General features: G+C 41.8%; 2 protein-coding genes and 1 non-coding gene across 4 annotated transcripts in view; 2 read left to right on the plus strand and 1 right to left on the minus strand.

The window, feature by feature from the left end:
- rps20 (ribosomal protein S20) overlaps positions 1-15,324 on the plus strand; it is a 49,737-nt gene extending 34,413 nt beyond the window's left edge. The window contains exons 2-5 of the mRNA XM_008438323.3: positions 13,973-14,165; positions 14,637-14,736; positions 14,908-14,981; positions 15,106-15,324. Coding sequence (XP_008436545.3) covers positions 13,973-14,165; positions 14,637-14,736; positions 14,908-14,981; positions 15,106-15,288 — 550 coding nt within the window. The 3' untranslated portion in view covers positions 15,289-15,324. The remainder of the gene's footprint in view (positions 1-13,972; positions 14,166-14,636; positions 14,737-14,907; positions 14,982-15,105) is intronic.
- On the minus strand, positions 928-12,303 carry anks6 (ankyrin repeat and sterile alpha motif domain containing 6). Of its 2 annotated transcripts, none has more exons than XM_008438322.2 (18): positions 11,685-12,303; positions 10,129-10,347; positions 9,835-10,036; positions 8,112-8,262; positions 7,158-7,202; positions 6,859-7,063; positions 6,018-6,124; positions 5,792-5,943; positions 4,422-4,671; positions 4,276-4,325; positions 3,788-3,982; positions 3,534-3,696; positions 3,267-3,457; positions 2,044-2,236; positions 1,896-1,963; positions 1,677-1,793; positions 1,482-1,578; positions 928-1,391 (listed from the first exon to the last, which is right to left on the minus strand). In XM_008438322.2, the coding sequence occupies exons 1-18, from the start codon at positions 12,020-12,022 to the stop codon at positions 1,342-1,344; spliced, it is 2,793 nt and encodes a 930-aa protein (XP_008436544.1). In that variant the 5' UTR covers positions 12,023-12,303; the 3' UTR covers positions 928-1,341. The 2 variants fall into 2 exon arrangements, with proteins under 2 accessions (XP_008436544.1, XP_017157465.1); XM_017301976.2 differs by having other exon boundaries at positions 4,276-4,328.
- Positions 14,773-14,841, plus strand: LOC145549507 (small nucleolar RNA U54). The gene has a single exon (XR_014085487.1). It is a non-coding gene; the product is annotated as a small nucleolar RNA U54 (small nucleolar RNA).
- Positions 15,325-15,458: the final 134 nt, after the last annotated feature.

Below are 15,458 nucleotides of genomic sequence, written 5' to 3' on the forward strand. Positions count from 1 at the left end.
AAGTAGCAAGTCTACTCCACTTTATTCACCAAAAACGTGGGGTTTTTTTTATAATTCACCAAAAACTGTTCTGTAATCTGGAACGTTTGCAGTTAGCCGCTTTATCTCACTATGCAAGAGGCAACTGCGTCATGCGTCACGGGCAAAAGGTCAAAGGTAACAAGGTGACCGAAGGGCTTATTATGTGGTACAAAAAAAACCCCAACAAAAAACAAATAATTTTAGTTCATGTTATGTGTCAGAAGAGGGCTTAGAAAATACAAAAAAAAAAAAAGATAAAATTTGACCAAAAGTGCACTTGGGGGCAAGGAGCAAAAGGGGCAGGTGCTCAAGCACCCCTAGCCACCCTCCCTCTGCACGTGCCTGTGCCAGTGGAACTATTTTAAAAAAAAAATAAATCAATTGACTTACGAGTTCTTATATCTTGCTGAAAAGTTACTTGTGAGTCAGTTTTGTCTTATTCAAGTCAAGTGTAGTAAAATATTTGCACTAGAAACTGGACAAAAATAAAACTGTAAGGTTTTGTGTTTTTGCCGTGTCGGACACTTTTCCTCTTAAGAGTAATTTTTCACTCTGTGTAAAGTTCAACAGCAGATAAGTTGGAGAAGGCCTTATTACAACCCTTGCCAGATTAATAAGCAGCAGAAATTATTTCTCTAAGGTCATTGTAGAAGTCCTTGTTGCTATTTTCCCTCTTAAATCCAATAGAAGTTTAAATGTGTTTTTCTTTTGACATACTGAATATCTATGATGTTCCGACTCTCGACATTAAGTGATTTTTCTTAATATAACATTTGTAGCCACAAAGAATTGCAGGTTGGAATAATTTTCTTGTATCCATGATGAAAAGACAATTTCTTTAGACCACCAGATGCAGCTTCGTCCTTTGTGTTTCCGTCATTTCACTTCAGCAGCTTCCAGAGAAAATAAAAGACAATCCAGACACCTTTTATTTCCACACACACACAACTGATTTACTTTTTAATCAAACCGATGCTTTTATGCTACGTTTGTTGCATCTGACGTTCTTATCACAAAATGTCTGTTAATTGACGGTGTACCGCAGGGTTTTGTTCCAACACATCTGGGTTTTTTCAATTTTTTCAATTTCCTGTTTCCCAAGCAGCTGATGCTTCAGTGGAAAGCAGAGGCTGCTACCTTGCTTCCCAGTTTGGTCCAGCCGTGTCCCATAAAGCGCTCTCTCAACTGGAGAGCTTGGCTGGTCCTCTTGCGCTTATTTTTGTCGCCATTCAGGAGCCTCCACAAAGAATCGTCAACCTCCATACTCCTGCTGGTGGGACATTTGGAGTGTTTCCCTTATGGGAATCGGCGTAGATAAGGTTATCTTTTGCTGGAGGAGCGAACCTGATGCCTCATCCAAGTTGTTGGAGCTGAACAAGAAAAAAAAAAGATGACAAAGAATAAGAAATTGCGATGAATGCTCTTTTTTTAAAAGTCTGCAGTAATCGTTTTGTGCTTACACCGAGACTGGCCTGGTGGCCTCGGGTTGCTGGCGCTGCTGCCGAAGGACGACTGGAAGTTATGGATGGTCTCTTGAAGGATCTGCCTCTCCCGGCCCTAGAGGCGGCCAGTACCCAAGTGTCATAAATACATGTAGACAAAAGCGCAGCAAAGATTTGAACTGCGCACAAAGAGCTGCGGTGAGCTGAAAGCACCTTTCCAGCGTTGAGCTCAGATATGGCGGCTAGGATCTGCTGTCTGGGGCCGTCTGTTTTGATCCCCAGCTCCTTCAGGTCTCCGTCCGTTAGAGTCAGGAACGCTTCCATGTCGACCTGAAAGAGGAACAAAGAAATGAGGAAAAATCTCTCCGAAAAGAAAACTAAAGAAAAGTTTCCCTCACACCTGGAAAAAATAAATAAAATAAGATGGAATACCTCCTGCTCCTCAAAAATAGGCTGGTATTTCTCAAGAGACAGTTTCTTCAAAATACTAGACAGCTCATCTGGGGGGAAAAAATAACAACACACATTGAGGTTTGAGAGAACGTGATGAGTCTGTACTGACGGCAGAAAGAGCCGCTACCTTCGTCGGTGATGGTGCCGCTGCTGGAGCCGCCGCTGCTCTTGGAGCGCGGGTGAGACGAAGCCGACGACAGAGAGTCGCCCGGGCCGGCGGGGATCTTTGGCGTCGGGGACGGAGACGGGGTTAAAGTGGGGGACGTGCTCTTGGAGGTGGACGAATTCCCAGACTGCGATCTCTTTTTCAGCTCCATCTTCTACAGGGAAGGAAATAAGAGAGCCGCTTCCATGTAGTCCCGGCCAAAAGACTTACACGTCCATCTGGGGCTTTTAAAGGGGCGGTTTTGTGTGATATCCAGGCACACAGTGTCATTTTATAGCACAATCAAATAGCTATGTTAACTTCAGCTGTTATAAAAATGCTGCATATGTCAAAAATGATCTAAGCAAAATTGAACTTTGCAATTGGACACCTTGAAGTTGGCCTCTGTCTCTTTAAGAAGCTACTGTGTGGAAAAGGCGGCGCTTGGTGAGACCACGAGTCTCACCAAGCGCCGCAACAGCTGTGGCAACAGCTGAATGGTTGCCACGGGAGATTAAAGGATTTCTCAAACATAAAGAAAAGAATCAAAGCAACACTTCATATGTTTTTGATGAAGGAAAAATATAACACAACATAAACTCAAAAATGTCAATTTTACATAACACTGCCCCTTTGGCAATTATATTCTTTTGCCTCAGATTTATTGTGGCGTTTCTATAGATTAGATTTAATATTTTAATGAACTCAAATTTATTATAGCCATCAACAAGGCTCTGAAATAATTTCGGTTAGTTATTCGGGTAGAACCGATAAGACAAAACTGGATACATAAACTGGATGATTGGCTGTCACAGATCCAAGATTACCAAGTCTGGAAATTTTCAAAGAGCAGAGGCTGAGGCCAGTTCAGAAGTAAAATGTTACAGATGTGAAAATTTGAGCAGACAGCAAGTATTAAAGGGGCAGCATTATGTGAAGTTAGTTTTTTTTTTAGCTTTACATCGTGTCATAATGTTTTCCCTCATCAAAAACATTCCTGGAGTGGTGCCTTGATTCTTTATCGCATGTTTGAGAAATCTGTCAATCTCCCATGGCAACCATTCAGATGTGCAAAACAGATGGGTGGACCTAACGCCGCCACTCAGCTCCTTCAGACTAGTATAAACCTCTGACCAGAACCGTATTAACGACTGTAAAACTGTGGAGACGTTCTGCTGGAAGTCAGAATTAAAAGGAGCCCAAACCCTTCTGGCGTGGAGGTCCGAGGTGACCAGGCTGGGGTTGGACGGGATCTCAGGCAGGCTGACCGGTACTGATGCCGGCATAGGAGCCGGGCTATGGTGCTTCTCTGCCGTTTGGGTCTTCACCTCTATCAGCCCTGCAGCTCTTTTACGCTGGGCGGCTATCTGGGAGAGAACACTGTCTGCGCTGCCCCCTGGTGGTGGTGACAAAAAAAATATTGGTACACTCACCCTTAGCTCATTTCCATCGAGTGATGTGTCTGTTTGCACCTGAGCGATTGTGAGAGTCCCGGTTGATCCCTGCTACTCCGTTTGACCCCCCAGAGGAGTGAGGGGAGTGGTAGTGACCAGAATTACAGGGCGAGGATGAGGAGGGTCCCTTAGGGATGCTTGGAAACTTGATGGACCTGTTCACAACACGACTGATGGACGTCTTTGAGAGGAAAACAAAAGCAGAGAGAGAGGAGGATAGTAGACGAAGGAGTGATGGTCGTTATGGGAGCTAGAAATGTATTTTCCCTCACAATGTCAGAGTTCCCGCTGCTGTTGAGTTTCCTTTGAGGAGGCATTGGTAGGCGCGCTGCCTCACTCTTCCCGTCTTGGAGGAAACGCGATCGGTCGGAGTTCCAGGGCTCAAAGTTGGACGGCGGCAGGAAGGGAGGGATCACGGCTTTCAGCTTGTCATTTGGCAGCCGGGTCAGAGGAGCACCGCTTCTCAGCTGGGGAAGAAACAAAACGCAGGGTGTGAGCAACCGATAGCATCAAAACCTTGAAATCTTTAAACTGGACCCTGAAAACATCTTTTAAAAGAAGTGTATAAACACACCTCTGCTCCTAATATAACTAATAATGTATGGCAGGAAAGTTGGAAAAAATATTCAGAATCCTGTTCCAAAAAAAAAACCAAATTGGTATCAACAACACCAAAATTTCATACAAAAAAATCGGACCTCAAAATTCTGATGGGTGCATTTCTGCTCGAATCCATTTATGTCAAACCAAACGCTCTCACCATTGTGGTTATCAGAGAGTCGTCCTTTTCTGAGGATGTTCTGCAGTGACCTGCTGAAAAGTAGAAACTCATTTTACCCAAATGCTACATAACATTAAGGTTTAAATTGTCAAATATTCAACAACCCCTCAGTTACTGCGTCTCACCGGCGTCTTTGGTCTTGACGGCCCACATGGCGCTCACGTCATTCACTCCTGGAGCTGCAGTAGCAGCTGCTGCCGCCGCCGCCGTCCCATTAGGCACAGCTGCGGCCTTCGCGTCCGCTCTCATCGTGGCGTCCAGCGGGGTCTCGGCTTCGTCTGGAAACGGAGCCAGCCGATTGGTTAAGAGGCCGTGCCTCAGGGTGTGAGTCAGCTTCAGCCTCCGGAAGCGATTGGACATCCTGCTCCACCAGGACTGCAAAGGTATGAACACCACAAAAAAACTGCAGCAACACTTATAGAGGTATTTTCACCCAAACGCAACCACTAACTTTAACCTTTCTTTTATATGACAGACTTACACAAAGTAGTGCAGTGAATACTTTTGCCAGATACTAAAAAAAGTCCTTTTTTCTCAAAAATGTAACATTCCTAACATGCTTATATGTAATGTAAATTTTTACGTCGGTTTTGTTCTTAATATGAACAAATCGATCAAAGAAAACAAAACATGAAACATTTAGCATAACAGTAGGCATACAACTAACGATTATTTTAGTAAATGATTATTCTATCGGGCTGCACAGTGGCGCAGTTGGTAGAGCTGTTGCCTTGCAGCAAGAAGGTTCTGGGTTCGATTCCCGGCCCTTGTCTTTCTGCATGGAGTTTGCATGTTCTCCCTGTGCATACGTGGGTTTTCTCCGGGTACTCCGGTTTCCTCCCACAGTCCAAAAACATGACTGTCAGGTTAATTGGTCTGTCTAAATTCTCCCTATGTGTGAGTGTGTGTGTGCGTGGTTGTGTGTCCTGTGTGTCTCTGTGTTGCCCTGCGACAGACTGGCGACCTGTCCAGGGTGTACCCCGCCTCTCGCCCGGAACATTAGCTGGAGATGGGCACCAGCAACCCTCCCGACCCCACTGAGGGACAAGAGTGTTAATGGATGGATTGATTATTCTATCAATTATTCTGACAATTAATTGATTAATCGCATAAAAAATTGGCACATTCTGCAGATTTCTCATGTAACTGCTCAAGCTTATTTTATACAATGTTAAAAATATGATCAAGAAATGCAAATAAATAAATAGTTCAATAACTTTTTCGAAATAAGAAAAACACTGTATTGACTAAAGTGGAACAACAGCAAAAGACAGATCTGCAGCTAAATAGAAACCTAAGTAAGCTCTTTCTACTTCACTTAACATTAGTACAGTTTAGGTCTGATCTGTTGACTGAGATTTTCAATTTACCAATTAATAATCCAGCAATTACCGTAATCGATTTTTAAATTAGTTGACGATTATTTCAATAATCGATTAATCACGATTAATCTGATTACGATTCAGCCAGAGATAAAAGGAATCAGCCTCTTTACCTTAAGGCCTCCCTTGTCATCGGGTGGCACTGGAATGTTGTTGAGGGACTGTCTGCTTTTGGAGCGGCTGATCAAAGCTCTGCCGCGGTGTTTGGACTTGTCCTTGTCCACCTGCATGCACACCGATGCCAAGAGACGCACCAGCTCAGTGTCTGATGAAACAAGAAGTAAAATTAAACGCACAGTTGAGAGTCAAGGAGAACAGAGTGACGTTCAGCAGGTCTACCTGGGTCGTTGAGCAGCATGACCAAATCAAAGGCAGTGTATCCATTCTTAGCTCGCAGGCTGACATCGGCTCCTTGACTCAGCAGGTACTTGACAATGTCTTTATTGCTGGGAGAGAGCGGGCAGCAAAACAAAGAGAAAGAGAGGTGATTATTGTGTCAGCAGTAAAACCTGGAACAGAAGCAACAATAGTTTGGTTGGTGACGGCCAACAATAGAAAAGCTGCTGCCCCAAAGATGGAAGGAGTCCACCGCATGAATGACAGAATAATTTTTGCAAAGTAAAAAAAAATAATTTGACTATTTGTAACATAAATGCACAGAAAAATTGGTTGATGTCAGAAATTTTGTGTTTTTGTTTGTTTTGTTTTTTTTAAGTTGACTGGTGCTAACGAAGGTAATCTTTTGCTAGTCCAACCAGAGGATGCTAACAAAAGCACGCTAATGTGGGTATGTCACTACTGCGCTAAAAGGACAGAAAGTTAGCTATTTTCAATCTGTTTTTTTTTTTTAAATAGAAGAAAAATGAAGATGGAAGACGCTATTTAGAAGAACCAAGATTTTTTTAGGCGATAAGGCTAAACATTTTTACAGCTATTATTTTTATCCCTTCCGCCATCTATCATGGTACATGCTCAATTTGGAAAAGTTGGCAATCTTTAGGAAGTCTTGCAATTAAGAGAGAATGTACACACTCTAAAATATTAATATAAACTGTTGTCTGGCTACACTAGAAAGTTAATAGAAATTGTATGTTCAACCTCTGAAATCTCTGTATGCCCGAAAAGTGCAATCAGTCCACCGAAAGCCACCGTTTAGAATAAGCCAGCGCCTCCCGCTTACCCGTGATACGTGGCTTGCATTAAAGCGGTCCAGCCGTGAACAGAGTCCTGTTTGTCTATGTCGACTTTCTTCTCCACCATCAGCTGCACCACCTCCAACTGCCCACTCACCGCCGCCATCATGAGTGGCGACGCGCCATCCTGATTGGAGGAGTTTACCTGAGCCGGATCCTCCTCCAAGATGTCTTTAACAAGCTGGGAGTTTCCTGAATCGTCAGAAAAAGTTGAAAAACATTTACCCAAATGCTTTACTTAAAAGAGGAGGGGGGAAAAAAACAATTTCTGGAAAAGCGAGCCCACCTAGTTTGAGAGCGCTGAACACGTCCGGCCTTTTTCTCTCATCGTCTGTGAAAGAGGGAGAGAAGAGCAGAGGAGACCTCAGCTCTGCTTGGCTGCACTCCACATAGCTCAGTCAGTGGGGGGCTATGTACACAAATCCTTATGATAGCAGAGTTCATCACTTACAAAAATAACAGAAATACCAGAGCGGAGAAGGAGAGACAGGAAAGTGACAAAAGAAAAAAAAAAACCTGTAAAGGCCGTAAAAAAACTAAACTGTTTGTGTGTTTGGTGTTGGGATGAGGAGAGCTTCAAGGCTCTCTGTCAAGCTAATGTTGAATGCAACACATTGTCAGAGACACAAAAACTTAAGATGGGAAGTAAAGGCTTTTTCTATAGTTCAATGTTGAAGGAAAAAGTCCAACACATGTATTATAAGCCTGGCGGGCCACCAGGCTTTACTTGTGCCCCCACCAGACTAAGCATTGTTTGTTATTGCAGTTTCTTCTTATACACCAGTAACAGAGATACCAAAGATGGGTTAAAGAGTCTGTTTGATGAAACGACTGGAAGCATAATAGCAACACATAGGGAGATTGAGGTCAGGTGTCTTTTTTAATCCACTAGAACACCGTGTCCACTTCCTGTCTTTACCTGTCCACATGCTAACAACTTTAGCGAATTCATTTTTATATCTTTCCAGAAATTCACAAAAGAATAGATGCTGATTAAAAAGCATCCGCATAAAACTTGTAGGTGAAGATTAAAGAAAATTATTGGTGTGTTTTTATCTCTTTGTGGTCTGTTCGGTCATTTGACGTTAATGTGCAGGTAATATGAATTTGTACGTGTAATTGGAATTCATACAAACATGGACTATTTAAAGTGTGCCTTGTATTTCCAATACTATTAACATAGTGAATGTATGAATGGTTCCTGCCACTCCACAACACCAGCTCAACAGTGGCGCTCTACCCGTTTGAGGTCTGACGGTGGTGATGGAGTCCAGATACGCCTTGACGTCTCTTTGCTTCAGCTGCATGGCTAGCTCAAAGGCCGTCTTGGAGAGAACATTGACCCGGTCTGGATCAGCCCCGCGCTCCACCAGCTGCTGAGCTATCGATTCCTTTCAGAACACGTGACACAACGTTAGCGACCCGCAGCTCCACAGAGTGAAGTTGCAGACAAACTAGAGACCTATTGGTAGGGCTGAACGATATCACCAAAAAACGTATCGCGATATAAGTGTGTCGTATCAGTCGTGATTGATAATTGACGATAACGACAATTATTGACTAGTCTTTTGTTTTTAATACCTGAAATACTGCCAAACTAGTGGCCTTTCATGTTTTATGCAAGGTTTTCACGCCACACTGTTGTTTTTATTTTTAAGCAGTTATGATGCACAGTGGTGAAACCTGAAACTGCTGCTGCGTAAGTTATTCAGCAGGGTGTTCTGATTTAATCAAAGAGTGAGTGAGTTAGTTAGTTCAGGACTTCCCAAACTTTTTCCATTCTATGGCCCCCAAAGAGCATTTACCTTTGGCTAGGGTCCGTCTATGCAAACTGACATTGCTATGAAATATGACTTTTAGAAGGTTTTTATTCACTATTCAATAACTATTACATCCAAAATGCTGCCTCAAGGCTTCTGATTTTAGACTGCCATGAAATTTGATCAGTTAGCATATTATGACTTGATTACCAGATAAAACAATTTTTCAACACGATCCCTTTTCTTGTCAGAAACTTTTCCATTACTTGCTTACTACGCCAGATTGAGAAGAAAAGCAACTTGATAAATTTGACTGGCAGCCTATCAGAAAATGAGCATCAGAAATAGCATGTAAATTAATTATTTTAATTTATATTTGGTAATAAATAAATAAATTAAAAAATTAAAATAACAAAATTGAACAAAAAACAATTATGGTGAAATTTTTAACGTTCAAAAAATGTATGGGATTTGAGGGGGGGTGGGAGGGGGGGGGGTTCTTCCTTATCTGAGAAAGCCCTCTGACTTTCTCAGGTCTCCACTGCGCCCCTTGGTGGCCCCACACTTTGAAAAACACTGATTTCGATGATGCCACCAACTTTTCTTAGCAGAATATAAGAGGCTGAGCAGCTAAAGCCTTTCTTCTGCTTGTATCTCCCAGAATGCTGTGTGGGTCACTGAACACTCTATATATTGAACATCGAATACTCTATCAGATGTAATCTATCCATCCATCCATGTTCTTTACACCCTTGTCCCTTAGTGGGGTCAGGAGGGTGGCTGGTGCCTATCTATCTCCTATCTACACCCTGGACAGGTCGCCAGTGTGTCGCAGGGCAACACAGAGACAGACAGGACACACAACCATGCACACACACACTCACACCTAGGGACAATTTGGAGAAGCCAATTAACCTGACAGTCATGTTGTTGGACTGTTGGAGGAAACCGGAGTACTCTGAGAAAACCCACACATGCACAGGGAGAACATGCAAACTCCATGCAGAAAGACCTGGGCCGGGAATCGAACCCAAAACCTTCTTGCTGCAAGGCAACAGCTCTACCAACTGTGCCACTGTGCAGCCCCATGTATTATCTATTGATATTTATCACTTTTGTATCGCGATATACATTGTTATTGATTTCTTGTCCAGCCCTACCTGTTGGTCAGCTGTGCAGAATCAACAGTGAGTTCAGCCTCACCTTCCCACTGAGCGTAGCTGCCATTAGCGGCCCCCAGCCGGTGGTCTTCTGGGAAAAGTTGACATCAGAGCCCCACTCCAGCAGCAGGCGGACGGCGGCCTCGTGACCGTGCTGGGATGCCACCATCAGAGCTGTGATGTCCATAAAATCCCTTCCTCCTCCTCCAACTGGGTAGCCCTCAGCAGGTCCAAATCCAGCTGTGCTGTTGGGAAACACATACAAACACACACATCAGTCAGGATGATGGAGGAACCCGGATGCCCGTCAGTCAGTCTGACCAGTCAGGTGTTCAACCTGCAGCTGTTGTTGTTGTTGCCGTTAGGGATGGTCTCCGCAGCCATAGCCAGGTGGTCGAAGTCGTCGACGTAGGCCCCGCCCTCCAGGAGCAGCTTGACCACGTGAACGTGTCCCCCGCGGGCCGCCATGGACAGGACACTGGCGCCAAGCCTGTTGCGGCCGTTTATCTCCGCCCCATTCTCCAGGAGGAGGTGGGCGACAGTCAGGTGGCCAAACCTTCACAGAAAACAGAAACAGCCAAGGTAGTCACGGATGGATTTAACCTGCATGATTTTATAAAAACAGAGGAGAACACTCTATTTGAAGGGGCGTGCTTAAGACTAGTAAGACATAAAGGAGTCTTCATAAATGTTTGTCATTAAGTGTCATTCAATAAATACCACTTTTAATTAAATCAAAATTTAATTCAAACCACTTGCCCTTTGGTAGCCCACATTTTATCGACATTTTAAATGATAAACCAAGACAAAGTAACATAAAAAAGGGGAGGAGGACTCCAAAGTTCTCAAAACTGTTTTCATATAAAAATCTCAAAAGTTTTGTCTAAAGTACTTTGATAACCCTAAAGATTTGGTGAGTTCAGGACATGAGTAATAAGCAAACTGTGTCCATGGATGTTGATGGGTAGATGGATGAAGCTGAATACAGGAACCATGACAACTACTTCCCTTTTACTTCACTCTATTTGTCTATTACATAAATTCTGAGTGAAAAATACTCATGTTTGTGATTGTAACATGACAAAGTCGAAACGGTTCAGTGGCTATGAAAACTTTGAGGAGGCACTATGTTCAAATATCCTCTGATCTTTAGCTGCGTTTCTACTACAAATGTGGACAAACCTTTGTCAATATCCAGCTAATGTAAAAAAAAAAAAAGGACACACAATTTCACAATTAAGGTGTTTCTATTAAATACTAAACACAATTGTGAATATGTTTGTTCACACTGCTGCACCATTCTTCCCCAAATACTTTCCTGCCTTCTTCTTCTTCTTCTTCGTAGATTGCGTCAGTTGCAGCATCCGGTTGTGTGATTTTTGTGATGCAAAAAAAGTGTTTTCATTGCAGTTTTACAAAATAGACTACTTTCGTTATGGCTAAAAAAAAACAAAACTTAATCTTAGCGTCAAAACGTTTAGCAAAAAAACAAGATTTTTTTCCAAAATTCCCCTGCACAATTATGTGGTCAATGGAAACGGAGCTAGTGACTTATGCCTCTTGTGATGTCACCAGAGGTATGTGGGTGTGAAGCTTTTATAATACAAAGAAAATAACAACAAAATACCAATAATAACTAAATACCAAAAGCTGATTATAACATGTTGTGTGATGGGTGACAGACTACACCTCCAAAGTGAATTTGACTGACTTTCCAGAAACGCCAGGCTGATAGCTTTAAAAAAAAAAAAAGAGAAGTGAAATTTATATTTTTACCCCGTTCGTTGTGACATTTAAAAGCTCTTCATTTTATATTAGAAATGCCCAGTTTGAATGCTTATAAGAAAATCTCCCGTGTTTAACGCATCCTGGTTCTCCAGACCGCAGCCCCACCTCGCAGCCTGCATCAGCGGGGTCCAGCCGTAGTTGTTGCGGCTGTCCACCGAGGCGCCCTTCCGCAGCAGGAACCGCACGAGGTTCTCGTGGCCGCTGGCCGAAGCGAACTGCAGGCCGGTGTTCCCCTCCTCGTCCGTGCAGTCCACCGGTACCAGAGACACCCCATCCGGGGCCGCGCACTCAGAGCCCGCTTCTGACCGCAGCCTGCTCTGCCGACCCGACTCTCTCGGGGCGCCGGGCTCCAGGAGACCCCGGGCTGTCTCGTAGTCCCCGTCATCGCAGGCACGTAAAAGCAGCAGCGAGCTCGCAGGGACGCCGAAGTTCATGTTTTTCATTTGACGCGTTAGTCCGTCTCCATTACTCTGTAGTTTTGTCTCATCGAGGGTGAGGTGAAAACTGTTTTCCTCTGTCACTTTGCCTGAGTTTGGAGCTCATGACGCGCAGTGAAATAAAGTTCACCCTTTAGGACAAATCTTCTTTCTCCTTCCCAAAACGTTCAAGTTAGCCGTATAGCTTACATTCAATCTCAGTAGTTTGTCTAATAAAAGACAACAACAAAAACTTTCTGGCAACCAGCCGCGGAACTGCCCGGTTCCGTTACTTGTAAATGAATCTGAGAACCATCAAGATGTATTCAACACAACTGATCACTTCCGCTTTTAGCTTTCAAAACAAAACCTAAATAATTATGCCCAAAAAAGCTGGAAAGAAATTGTGCTGTGTGATTATGAAACGTGTCTGTTAAACCCCTAAAGCATGATATAATTGGTAAAGTTTTGACAAAAAGAAAATATAAATCATAATGCATCCTATACGTACCAAAAAATATGCTAATTTTGTAATTAACCAAAACTCAGCTGCCCGAGGCACAAGTAAATAAGGCAACTGATAAAAGGCCTCCGCACCAGCAGGGGGCTCTCTAAAGCACTTGAACTTAAAACTTCGGGGTGCTGGTTTGCAAGGAAAAGAAGAAGAAAAAAGTACTGGAAACCAAATTTCATCTTCCTTTTCCTTTGCGACCAAGATTAAATAAATAAATAAATAAATAAATAAATAAATAAATAAATAAATAATTTAAAAACAACATTTGGAAACAGGGCCATCCTCATTTTTCTTCGTCTGCTGCTATGTGAATCACAGTTTCTTTGTCTGCATATGCGTGACTCCCTTTGAAGTCATTCTCTACAACCAGTCCTGACATCTGAGCTATAAAGAATCACTTTAAAAACAAAATTCTACCATTTCAAATTTATAAATGTAAATTTTACTCCAAGTATTTTCAATATTTGAAGTCGTAAAAAGTCGGTTTTACACTGATGTTTCTGATTTTAACTTTTCATATTTAAACTGAAATAATGTTATGCGTAACACATTAGATTACTCCTAATGTGTTGATATCCACCACTATGTTATTTTAAGTCTAGCAATATTCATCTAAATTTACTTTCACTTAAAATAACCTTAAACGGCCCTGCTAAATATGTTTCATTCACCATCAATTATATTCTGACATCACTCCTGAAGGAAACCTGCAAAAACATTTTTTTTTTTTTTTTTTTTTTTACTTCTTCTTTGTTGCTTTTTTAAAATTATTATTTTACAATTCTGAAGGTTTTATGTTTACTGGATTTAGTTCATGAATTGAATTGCATCTGCCTTGACATGATTCTGGTGATTCCCTCGGGATACACAAATATGTGTATACACTGCCCTCTGCTGATAAGAATTGGAACTACAAAAACTGACCTCGAACTTTTATGATTTGCTTTATTACCAGTTTGAGATATTTATTTCACTATTTACCGAGAAAAACAAACTAACAACAAACAAAACAAGAAAACAGAACTAAAACATTTCCATCACGGTTTTAAAAGCAAGGTTATTTTTTTTATTGCAGCAGAAAATAATAGGAAATTCCAACCACTTTAACGAACCCAAACATAATTTAGCATTTCCTCGGATGATCAAAATTGTGTACAGAATAATGTAACGTATTTTCTGATTATTTTCCTCTGTGATTCGTTTTTGCACTCCTATAATCTTCTTGGTGTAGTCTGTTACCAAAAATATGAAATGTTTATGTTTCTGGTGTTTTTAGCGAGACGCTTAACAGTAATCCAAAATCCATAATAAATAATCAATAATTGTTGATAAACAATGTGAGACCGGATTAATTATATCGGTCACATTTTCTGGTATTGGGGGAATTGTTCCTGATTTTGGGTCTGAAAGTTACATTGTGGAAGTTTGACGAACGCAAACCAGTAGATGTCACTGTTCCCTAGTAAACCGTGGTGCGAATACAGAAGAAGAAGAAGAAGAAAAGACAGAGACCCGGATGAGGAGAATATAAAGCGGAAGCAGGCCTTGGCTTGTCCTTTTTCCTGTGGAGCTAACCACGTTGGTAGCGTCCGTTCCTGGCTCACCGCTGATCGCTTGAATTTCTTCCGATTAAGTCGGTCAGGAATAACTAAAATGGTATGCTCTTTTTCAGTATACTCAAATCTAATGTATATTTCGTGCATAACATTCATATAGTTTAATTTAAAGAAAATAACTCTTTACCACCAATAGCAAGAATTCCACTTGGCTTCCCGCCGTATGTAATACAGAAAAATAAACTTTAACGGTACTTGCCTTGTTGTTTGTGTTAAACATGTCAATTAGCTTAGTAAAGTGATTCAGTATTAACCTAGGGTCGCTGTTAATAATTCGGCTTAAAGAAATTTAATATTTGTATTTAGTTTGTAGACGATATGATGTTTAAATTGAAGCACAAATCAAGCTAATGAGATTTTAAGTTCTTCCTGGTGTGAATTGGACAATATTAAAGTCGTGAAAGCAATTCTGTAACTAAAAACAAATCACTCCCAAGTGCAGTTTCTTTCAAAGGTTATGGTAGAAAAAAAAAGAATCATGATTACATGTCTGGGTTTTCTTCTACTTCAGGCTTTTAAGGACACTGGTAAGGCGCCGGTTGAGACCGAGGTCGCCATCCATCGCATCCGCATCACCCTCACCAGCCGCAACGTGAAATCTCTGGAGAAAGGTAGCTGGCCTCCATTTATTTATTTTAGATCAAATTGAGCGATGAGGATGAAAACATTTGACAGTTATTAAACATGGTGACTGTATACGCTATTCTGAGCTGAGACACGTGTACTAAATTTGTTGGTTGTAGTTGAGTAAATCTTAATTTATTTATTTTTTTTCTGTTAAGTCTGCGCAGACCTGATCCGTGGTGCCAAGGAGAAGAACCTGAAGGTGAAGGGACCGGTCCGTATGCCAACCAAGGTGCAGACTTTTCTAGATTTTTTTTTTCCTTTTTCCCTTCTAGTGTTACGCCACTTTTACTGAAACCTTAAAAATCTTTTGAATGTCCTAAAGCATTTTTTAATATTTTTTTTCTCATCTCTAGACTCTGCGCATCACCACCAGAAAGACTCCCTGTGGTGAAGGATCCAAAACCTGGGATCGCTTCCAGATGAGGATCCACAAGCGACTGATCGATCTGCACAGTCCATCTGAAATCGTCAAGCAGATCACCTCCATCAGCATCGAGCCTGGCGTAGAGGTCGAAGTCACCATTGCAGATGCATAAGCAGTGCAGTTTTTCAATAAAAAACTGAAAACGCTCTCGTTTCTTTGTGTGAAACTTTTCTGACAACTAAGAATCCTTAGAAAATAAGAAAATACTGATGAGTTTGAAAGTATTCAACCTGTAACTTTCAAACTGGTTCAACAGTTGAGTGTAAAGTTATGATTTGTTGG

This window comes from Poecilia reticulata, chromosome 20, assembly GCF_904066995.2.
Source record: "Poecilia reticulata chromosome 20, P_reticulata-male-v2, whole genome shotgun sequence".
NCBI classification, from domain to species: Eukaryota; Metazoa; Chordata; class Actinopteri; order Cyprinodontiformes; family Poeciliidae; genus Poecilia; species Poecilia reticulata.